The 10,673-nt window shown below is 46.5% G+C and overlaps 1 protein-coding gene across 1 annotated transcript; it reads left to right on the plus strand.

The window, feature by feature from the left end:
- Positions 1–284: 284 nt before the first annotated feature.
- On the plus strand, positions 285–6,892 carry Fam217b (family with sequence similarity 217 member B). Its single transcript, XM_051143929.1, is given in 4 exon segments — positions 285–393; positions 1,175–1,260; positions 5,469–6,573; positions 6,575–6,892. Coding segments are annotated over 3 exon segments (1,173 nt in total). The 5' UTR covers positions 285–393; positions 1,175–1,234; the 3' UTR covers positions 6,617–6,892.
- Positions 6,893–10,673: the final 3,781 nt, after the last annotated feature.

Here is a 10,673-nt window from a genome sequence, read left to right on the forward strand (position 1 = left end):
ATGGAGCGTATACACTTGTGTGCAGGTGGGGGTTTCTGGACCCATTCACAGCCCTCACCGTGGTCTTATACTTAAACCCACTGTGGGGGGGGTCGTAAACTGTAAGCTTACAGTACCCTCCCCTACTTCTTCCCCCCTATAGTGTGGAATGGTGAGCCAGTGCACACTCACAGTTTCAATGTGGTCCAGATGCTAAAGACCAGGAACAAACGGAAAGGCAGCCTGATGTTGGCAGGGCTGGCTGCAGTCACTACTTACTGTTAGGGTTCTGTTGTTTCCAGTTCTGGCGGTGCCACAGCCTTTCCGAAGATAAGGGGAATAAAGAAGCCACCTCCCCAGCTGTCATCCTCTGGTGGCAGATTGAGCAAGAACCTTCTGAGCACTGCAGAGAAGGTGATGTAACTCTGAGAGGAAAGTTTACTTAGATTTGTCTCAGTACTTTTTTGTTGTGTGCTTCAGGTGCACGAGTGTGCAGATTTGTACGTCGTGTGTGTGTGTGTGTGTGTGTGTGTGTGTGTGTGTGTGTGTTCTGTTGCATTATTTATACAATATTTAAATAATTGTGTGTTATTTTTATTTTCAAAGCCACTAGATAGGCACCAATAGACCAAATAAATAGTTCCATTGAAGTTCATCTAGGTGAGCCAGGGAATGTATTGGGGTCACTTACAGGAACATGGGGACTCAGAAGCAGCCATATCACCCAACAGTTTCATTCCAGTACGAGGGACAACGCACAGAAGTGGCATCACTGCAGCCCCCACCCCAGTTAACCTGCCACCTCCTACGTATTCTACCACCCCCAAGACCGCCTACTGTTCAGGAAGTAGGTCCGACATGCTGCTGGCAAGGGCAGGGCGGGGGAGGGGGCATCTCGGGTGAAGGTCTGAAGACTGTCCTCTCCAGTGTCATCAGTGGGTGATGTTGATAGGGCCTATCTGTCTAGGCTCTCTTGTGACTTCTCTCTAGCAGGGAAACTGATAGGCCTGATCCTACAAACGTCCCCTGTGGGTGATCAGCTGATCTGATTCAGACAGCAACACTCTTGTTATGCTGTGTGTGTGTGTGCTTGTGTGTGTGTGTGTGTGCGCATGTGTACTCGTACACAGGCATGTGAGTTCACAGTACTTTCTGCTCAATGGCCTGTGTGTGTGTGTGTGTTTTTTTTTTTTAGACAACCCATCAAGCCTCAGATGACGAGCAGCCCTGTGGCCTGGTCAAGAAAAGGAATAGGATGAGTGACTGTCTTCAGAAAAGCAGGTAACCGTTCCAGATCCTTCCTTGTCATGCAGAAGGCTGGCATGTGTGGTGGCAGCTCCTTGTGAACATGTTTTTTAAGGAAAGATTTGTTTATTTTTGTTTTATGTGTGTATTTTGCCTGCATATACCTACATGGCTGGTGCCTTGGAGGCCAGAAGAAGGCATCAGGTCACCTGGAGCTGGAGTTAGCAGTGGCCCTGAGCTGCCTGTGGGTGCTGGCCCTGAGCCTGAATCCTCTGCAAGAGGAGCCAATGCTCTAAACTGCCACCTCTCCAGTCCGTAAACAAAAATGCTAACAGCTGTGGATTTCTAGTGACAGCCATGTTTACATTGTTTTTTACACTGTTTACAAAGTTGTTTACATTGCTGGCCTGCGTTGAACTAACACACTCCACACTGGTGGTTTAGGAAGAGTGATGCTTTTTCAAATAATTGTTGAGTGCTGTTGAGATCACTGCACAAAGGAACTTCCCAGCTTCCTAGAAAGCACACTTACCTGTTTCCTCTCCCCCATCCGACTCCTATAACGTGGCAGTATTATTACCTCCAGTTAAACAATGTATGGTTGGGAAATAAACCAAAAAGAAGGTGTGTAGAGGATTGTTAATTCAGAACATGGCCATTCTGTCAAGAGATCACATCCAAAGACCTTCTAAGTCTGCGTGATCCGGCTGGAACACAAACACGCCTTTAATCCAGGAGACAGAGCCAAGCAGATCTGAGTTCAAGGCCAGCCTGGTATTGAGCAAGTATCAGGTAAAGAGAAGCTTAGATTCAGGCATGTGTTTATTCTATGGCCAGTGCTCAGAAATTTGTGGTTCTAACCATAGTTTTATACCAATTGTCCTTGAAATAGTCCCACTAAAATACTTTGAAAACTGATCAGCCTCCATAACTTAAAAGCGTTAGAGTGTTAACCTTTTACCTTAGAACTAGAGATTATGGTCTCCACAGCGACATGCCACAATGAGACACATCTACATGATTTATTACTACCTTATCCTCAATGATTACATTCTTCATCTTATTTCAATTAAAATTGTCTACTCTGACCTTTCCCACCATACCATCTCCCAAAACACTAAAATCACTAAAAACTGAAAACCCTTGAGAATCAAAGTGAAGGAAAATCTGTTCGCCTCTTTCATTACCCCTATGTACTATGGACTACCCGCAGTCGTTGTTGTTGTTGTTGTTATTATTATTATTATTATACTTCCCTCAATCTCATTTCCTACTTCAAAACGCCTAAGTAACAACCGCTTACTTTCATTTCAACAATTTTTAATTAAATGAATTACCAAACAAATAATACTAATTCACACACCAAAAGGATGAACTTGATCCCTAATAATTATCTCCCTCATTATATTTATTGGTTCAACTAACCTTCTCGGCCCCACACATTTACACCAACCACCCAACTCTCAATAAACCTCAGCAGAGCTGTTCCTTTATGAGCCTGAGCAATAATTTTAGGCTTCTGCCGTAAAATATAAGACTCACTGGCACACCTCCTTCCCCAAGGGAATCCCTATTACACTCATCCCCATACTTATTGTCATCAAAACGATCAGCTTATTTATTCAACCCATGGCCCTAGCAGTGCTGTGCTGTGGCACTAATTCAAGCTTGTATTTTCACCCTACTAGTTAGCCTCTACTTACACGATAACACATAATGACCCACCAAACTCATGCCTACCATATAGTATTGAGCAAGTAAAGAAAAGCTTAGATTTAGGCATGGTGACACATGCCTTTAATCCCAAATGAAGGTGAAGTTAGTTTGTATAAGGAAACACCCATGTTTGAAAGTGATGACTCATTGAGTGGCAGAAAAGGTGACGAATCAGAGAAGATTTGACAGAATAGGATACGCCCACCTCTCAGGAGAAGAGAGAGGAAAGGGAAACTACCTAAGAGGCAGTTTTACAGAGACAGGAGGCAGTTTTTCGAGGACAGTAATAGAGAGATGGGTTGCAGAGAGAGAGCTCAGGTGAAGCCAGAAGATTAGAGCAGATTGTTGAGTTAGTTTGAGGCTAAGCAGAGCAATTCTGGGCCAGGAGAGAAGCCAGATTACATAAATCAGCTGGGAGAAGAGTTTGAGCCAGAACAGCTGAGTTGAACCAGTCAGCCCAGAGCTCAGAAAGAACAAGTAAGGATCAGCTTATTCAGCAGTAAGTCTCAGAGGCTGAAAACATTCTAGGCCTAGGTTAGATTATACAGAGGCTAGAAGCTTCCAGGACTAGGCCTAGGTTAGCAGACAGAGGCAGTAAGCCTCCCAGATAACGACTGAGCCAGGAGAATAAAGTTCCTTTTACAAAGGTATTTTCAACTCCTCTGAGATCCTACCTTAGTGTAGAGTGTTCTAGAAGGTGTTCACAGTTGTCTTGGAAATGAGCGCAACATTTGTTACTGCTCTTTGCTGCTGTTCCCAGTTGTACAGAGTCACGATATCGTATGACTGTACCTCTGTTCTTCCTTTTTGTGTTTCGTTTGTGTGTGTGTGTGTGTGTGTGCATGCATGTGTACCTACATGCCAGAGTGCATGTGTGCTTGGCAGGAGCTGATTTGTGCCTTCCAAAGCGCAGGGTCACAGAGATCACACGTAGGCCATGAGGACTGGGGGCAAGCATTTTGACCCAGCATCTTGTCACAACATTTCCTGAGTGTTTCCTGTTTGAAAAGACAGTGATAAGCTTTTGACTCTTGGTATGGGTTGGAATGAGCCAGTGACAACCTTACATAAGAAGCTTTGTTTGATTCCATCTCTGCCAGCTGGTGATTAAGCAGTGAGATCTGAGCTGGGGATGGCTTAGTGCTGTCAGTACTCTCTGGGCAAGCCTGAGTACGGGAGTTCCCCAGGAACTCACCTAAGTGCAAGCGACGTATCAACTCACCTGTAATTCCAGCCGTGGAAGGTAGAAAGAAGAAGCCCAGAGTGAGCATCTGGCAGGACCAGCCATCCCTGGCTGGAGAGATGGCTCAGTGGTTATGGGTGCAGTCTAGTCTCACAGAGAACCCAAGTTTGGCTCCCAGGCCCACATTATTTGACTCACGACTCCACGATCTTCCTTAACTCCAGCTCAAGAGGGAGCTGATGCCTTTCAGCTTCTTCAGTCATGTGCACAAAACTGCCCCCCCCACTACACACATAATTAAGAATAACAAAAATAAATTTTAAAGGATGACTAGCCATATGGATAAGCTCTCTGTTTTATAGAGACCCTGCCTCAGTGACAAGGTGGAAGTTTGGTCAAGAAGGATTCATGACACTAACTTTGGACTTCATATGCATGTGCATATATTGAGTGTGCAAAAAACACACATATACCCACACATCAGAAAAAAGTAGTGAGAAAAAAAAAAAACTCGAAAGGGTTTTTAAGTACTAGGGATTAGCCCTGGGACTTCCCATAAGCAGGGTGGCTAAACCATCACTGACCTGCATCCCACCCTGCAAAACTTGAGTTGACATCTACACTTGCCTAAAATATGTCTACAAAAAGAGGCTTATTGCTTGCTCAATACGTCCCAAGAGGTTTTTTTTTTTTTTTTATTTGGGACAGGGTATCCCTGGCTGGCCTCGAAGACACAGAGATCTGCTTGCCTCTTCCGCCTGAGCATGGGGATTAAAGGCGTGGGCTTCCAAGCCCCGCTGCGTTTCCGAACATTTTCAAACACTCTTGATCACTAATAGAACAGACCAAGGGTTTTATGACAGATTTAAAAAGGGATCTTTTGCCGGGCGTGGTGGCACATGCCTGTAATCTCAGCAGAGGCAGGTGGATCTCTGTGAGTTTGAGGCCAGCCTGGTCTACAAAGTGAGTTGAGGACAGGCAAGGCTACACAGAGAAACCTTGTCTTGAAAAACCAACTAACTAACTAACTAACTAACTAACTAAATGTCATCTTTTTTAAGGTAGGCACAATTGCTCTAAAATTAAAAACAAACACATTGAAAACTGGTTAAGTTTTTAAATAGCCATATTTGCGATTAAACAGTGTATGTGTGTCCACATTTGGGGCATGAATTCTCTCCTGGCCCCTGAGTAGAGTGCATAGGGGAAACTATTTTGCAGATCAGCTTCTATAAAGCACCTGGCGGGTTCCGACTAGTAAGGACCGAAGTGTTGGCAGGGGCATCTTCTTTCTCTAGTCGTCAATGACTAGACCGCCAGATTTCTTCTTTTTTTTTTTTAATAGCGCTGTGAATGCTGCCTCATCTTGGAATCAAGTACAGCATTCAAAGACTTCCTCAGGAAGAAGGCAAAGCAGATCCCAAGAAGCCCAGGTCTCTTCCCAGCTGAGACGCAGCCTGCTTGGCATCTCCCAGGCTGCAGCAGATAGACTCGTGGAAACGGTGTCCAGTGAGGGAAGGCAGGAGCGGACTGCACTTGGCTCCCAGTATCAGGCTGCTTCAGGAAGCAAGCTGTTCCTCGACTTTCAGTCCATGAAGATCATTAAGGAAGGTGCTGATGAGGACAGTGCTAGCGACCTGTCAGACTCAGAGAGAGTAGCCATTCCTCCTTCTCCATTCACGCCTCCAGACCTCAACCTTCGCGCGGAAGAGATTGACCCAGTTTCCTTCGATCTTCACCCAGACCCGGGCCGGGCGGAGCGTGAGCACGGCTACCCTGACTTTCTTCCGCCTCCTTTCAGCTCCTGGGACCTCCAGGATATGGCTGTCATTCTGAACACAGAGTGCAGGAATGACGCCCTGCCTCGGGCCACCGGATTCCTTGGGAAGTATATAGACAGACTTCTTCAACTAGAATGGATGCAAATCCAGACTGTGCAGTGTGAGAAGGCCCGAGCCTCCAAGGCCAGGCCCTCCGGTGCCTCTGGAGTGCTGAAAAGCCCTGGACGGGGAAAGCTCCTTACTGGAGCTCTGTCCAAACCCTTATCTTCCCCAGAAGGGATTTCAAAGCCAGGCCCTTCTCGAAAGAAAGGTTTTCATCATCACGAGGACGCTCACCCATCTTACTATGCGTTTGAGACTTTGCCTAGATCTGTGGATGGGCCTGGTCGCCCCAGGCTGTGTCCTCAGAACCAAGCCTCGGAACTGAGGACGGAAAAGAAGAAGAAACAAAGTAAAGGCCCCAAGCTTCAGCTTGGCGCTCCACCCTGCGCCGAGGGCAACCCTGCTATGGAAGCCAGTGGTAACATCAGACTCCCCAAGCAGTCTGCTGTGCTTCTGGACCCACTGGACTCCTGCAGGGCCTCCAGGGCACAAGCACACTTGGACCTGAAGAAAAAAGGGACTGCAGATAACTGTGGCTTTGCCCCTTCATCCGGTGAGAAAAAACTCAAAAACAAATGGAGCCAAACACAGCACATGTAAGTTAAAGTGACCCGAGAGGTAAAGAATTGTAAAGACCTGCAGCCGTCTGAAAATGGGGACTCATCCCAGAGGGATGCTGAGCTTGACCGCATTTGTAGTAACTGACTCAAGTAGCCAGCCGGCTCTCCAGTGACCCCGCCACCTCGACAGTTATTTTCAGAGTAAGCCTCAGTATGCTGTTCTCTGCGTAGACAGTCGTGAGCATTGGAGGGTCCTGTAGGTAAAAAAATGACCCCAATGTGTCTAGGACACAAAAGATTGAAACAGCAGTGCCAAGTGGCCAGCGAAGATCTGGCTCCAGAGTGTCCTTGTCTCCGTAGTGTGAGAAACTGTGTTGCTTTAACGTGAGAGAAGCCCTAGTGTGTGTGACAGAAGCAAGGCCCTGCTGGCTCACTGCGTTTGCGGGAGTTTCTGTTTGCTGAGTCTTTGTCTCATATGCCCCCCCACCCCCGCACACGCACACACCCCCCTAGCATCAGTTCCACTCCTAGGGACACATAAGTTTCTATTTTGAGTGTCATTTATCTGAGCCAGTTCCTTGCCAGAGGCAAAGGCATCCAGACCATCTATCTGATGCATTTTAAAAGTCATTTTAAGTCCAGGACTAGTGCCGTAGCTCATTTCTGAGTTCTCTTAACTGAAGTTAGCATCGTTAGTAGATTTTCCAGAGAGAAAGTCAGCAGGCCCAAGCTTGGTTGCCACTGTTTTGGCAGGGCCAAAAAAAAAAAAAAAAAAAAAAAAAAAAAAAGCCTTGGCATGCTAGACCTTTGTTTCGGTTACCCTGAGCCATACCTAGGAGTACTTATATGTAAGTTGCTAAGTTGCTGACTAGGGGCCCATATCCTGTTGTTCTGGGTCAGAACTAAGGGTCTATTTCCATTTGTAAGAGTGAAGTTTTGTAATCATGCCTGGGGCCAGGGGAAGGAGCAGACACATTTGCTGTGTGTGCTTGCGTGCGTGCGTGCCTGCCTGCCTGCCTGTATGTGGAGTTCCTGGATATTGTCCTGAGTGTTCTTATCTGCTTGTGGCTTTCTGGCTCTCACACAGGCGTCTTCCTCAGCTGCTTTGGAGTCTTTATCTATCTGCCTGGGGAAGTTTTCCTCTGTGTGCTTCTGCGAACCTCTCCTTGGCCGCTGCTTCTTGGGCAGTGTGTGTATTTTAAAGACTGCAGTTGACTTTATCCCTTGAAAAAAGTCCTGGACTTGTTTTGGGCAACTGTGATTCTCTTGTTCTTTTCACCTCTGGGACAAGAGATGAAGGTAGCCTGTTGGAGTTGGAAATATATAATAGCTTCCACAGGGCCACAGATGTCATGAGTAAGAGCAAAAGGGTGAAGCAGTTTATCATTAAAAGCAGTGGCTAAGGCCAAATGTCAAACTCTCCGTGAGGCCTGCTTTTTAGTCAGACTGAACACGGGGACTTTATTTTGTTGTTGTTGCAGCCCTTTTTCTTTTGGATTTTATCTTCAAATTCTTTTTGTACTGCCCTCCTGGAGAAAACATTATTATTACATGTAGGGCTTGTGCCTTCTTATGTGACCAAAATCTGTATTTGTTACAGGCAGCCCACAGATGCAATGGCCACATTTGCCTGTGGTATGCACCTTGGGTTAGGAGAACAGTGCCACCCCTCACCCTCTTCCCACCCCTGAGTGAGACCCTGTGTGTCCACTTCCCTACTCCTTGGAACACGGAGTACTTGTCCCGTGAGTGGCACCCCCTTATTTTTTCTCTCGATTTTTATGCACATTCTTAGGAAGCTTCAGGACCAGTAAATGTAAGCATGACATCATATAAACATATGCACTCACATGCTCCCTAGGGTAGCACTAACAGGGTTTTGTCCCTGTTACACACCTGTGTGGGTGCTCTTAGAGACCCTGCCAGAGAGGAAACTGCCGCAACTAAGACATGTAAAGATGGTGCCTCATGCATTTGTTCCTTAATAGAAGTTGGTTCCTGGCTTGGGGACTAGAATTCATGTCCTCTTGTTTCAGGAGCTCTAGAAGCCTGAAGGAGTGACTATGCTTACCTGTTGCCCAGGTTGATTGTCTGTGCTAAGCAGTGTTATTGGACAGGGTCGGGGTGCCGTGGAACGACGCAGCTCATCACCTTTACAGTGGCCGCAGTTAGTGGAGCACAGTGCACTCTAGGATCCTTAGGGACACATTCCGTGCACTCATCCAGTTCAAGGCCAAACCAGAGCATTCCGCCATAGTGACGACAAATGGGTGCGCTTCTGGGAAGTGCTTCTCATGTCAGAGATGTTTGCACAGCCCTCGCATTTAAGCCAGTCAAGAGGAATAGAAGGAATAAGAGCTCCTGGCCTATCTGGGGCATCACTGGTCTTCACGACAAAGGAAGGCCTGTTCTGAGCCTACGTCCCAGAACAGGACGGTGCTGCATTCTAAAAGGACCTAAGAGTAGCTTCTTAGCTGGCTCACACGTTCTTTTTTGTTCTTTCCACTCATTTCCTTGAACAGTTAGGTAGAAGTTCAAACTCCTGGTGGTACTACTGTATTCAGGGCAATAGCAGTGTTTATTGCTTATTCATGTACACTAGAAAGTCGTATGTAAAGTGGCCTGGGCATATTCAGCATGTTCATTTGTCTGGTTTTGTATGTAGCAGAACAGAATTCATGTAAGCTTTTGTGAACTTTGACCTTTCCTTCCTTGAGACTAATTAAATAGAACAAATGTTATCTGGAATTTTCTGGCTTGACATTATTTCTTTTGTTTTTCTTTTTAATGCAGTCATCTGTCCAGTTTGTCTTTATTTTCTGACTATTCTCAAGGACTACTGAGGGTGAGGTTCATTCCTGTGACCTCCGTGCTGACACTGTCCAGGAGCAAGCACGACCAGTGCTGCTAGTGGGACTGCTAACTACTTGACTCACTGTCTTTGCTGTCTTCCCCAACGATGCCGGGGAATAGGTAGGTGAGGAGCGGGCTGCAGACCTACTGTGTGTGTTGTGTGGACTAGCCTCCCAGGCAGACTGCTGCAATCTTCCCGGATGACCACAGCTGGGCTTGTTGACTCCTTGGAGGAGGATGAGGAGGCTTGTCGGGGAGGGTTAGAAGCTATAGGCTGGGAAGGAAAGCTGCTCTGGGGGGAAGGGCGGCCCACGCTGGGCGAAGACCTTCCAGTGTGGCTTCTTAAGGCCGCTAACACCGGCATCCTGGAAGTAAGCCCACTAAGCTGTTAGGTTCCCCTATTGCATCATCCTGGAAGGAAGCCCACAACCCCCTGAGAGAACTTTGATGGTACTCTATCTAGTACCTGATCTTGGTTTAGTGTCAGGCTTTTGGAGAAGGGGAGGGCATTGCTCACATCTTCTCCAGGAAAGGACTTCCAGCACCAGTGTGACACGGTGAAGGTGAGCTCACACCTTAACTCGCGCATCTGGAAGTGAGTCAGGCTTTCAAGGGAAGTCCTGGTACAGGGCAGGGTCGGCCTTAAGCCTTCCCAGAGGCCTTTGCTCCTCCAGCTAAACTCACTGCTGACAGTACCTCTGAGGATGCCAAACTGTGGCAGCCCTGGTGGTGAGTTACAAACGGTTCTCTGATGTTAACTAAATTAACCAAGTTGGAGGTATAAACTCTGGGCTTAGATTGAGTCAACAGCTGCAATTATTTTAGTGGTTGCTACTCAATCATCCACTAGGTGGCGACCAAACCTTTTGAGACCCTGGTGAATTTATCTTGTTAGTGTCTTGTCATGGAGCAAACCTTTGTACTAAAATCAAAAAGAAACGGGAGAGAAAAGAACTGCGGGCCGGCTCTTCACTTACTTGTCCTGTCCTCTGCCTCCAGAGTGTGAAGGAACTGTTAGGCGTGGTTAACTACAGTGAAGGATCCTTCCTTAATCACAAGACTCCACCCAGCAGATGTGAAATAAAGTAAGTTACTTGTAAATTTTTCACAGAGAACCCACCTTCATAAAATATCACTAAATATACCTACACTTATCAGTTCAATATTTAAGCAATTAGCATTAACAACACTGTGTGTATGTGTGTGTGTGATGTTAAAATGGATTGCTGTGTATGCAGTTGTAAAGCGTGAATA

The sequence above is a fragment of the Acomys russatus genome, chromosome 4 (assembly GCF_903995435.1).
Source record: "Acomys russatus chromosome 4, mAcoRus1.1, whole genome shotgun sequence".
NCBI classification, from domain to species: Eukaryota; Metazoa; Chordata; class Mammalia; order Rodentia; family Muridae; genus Acomys; species Acomys russatus.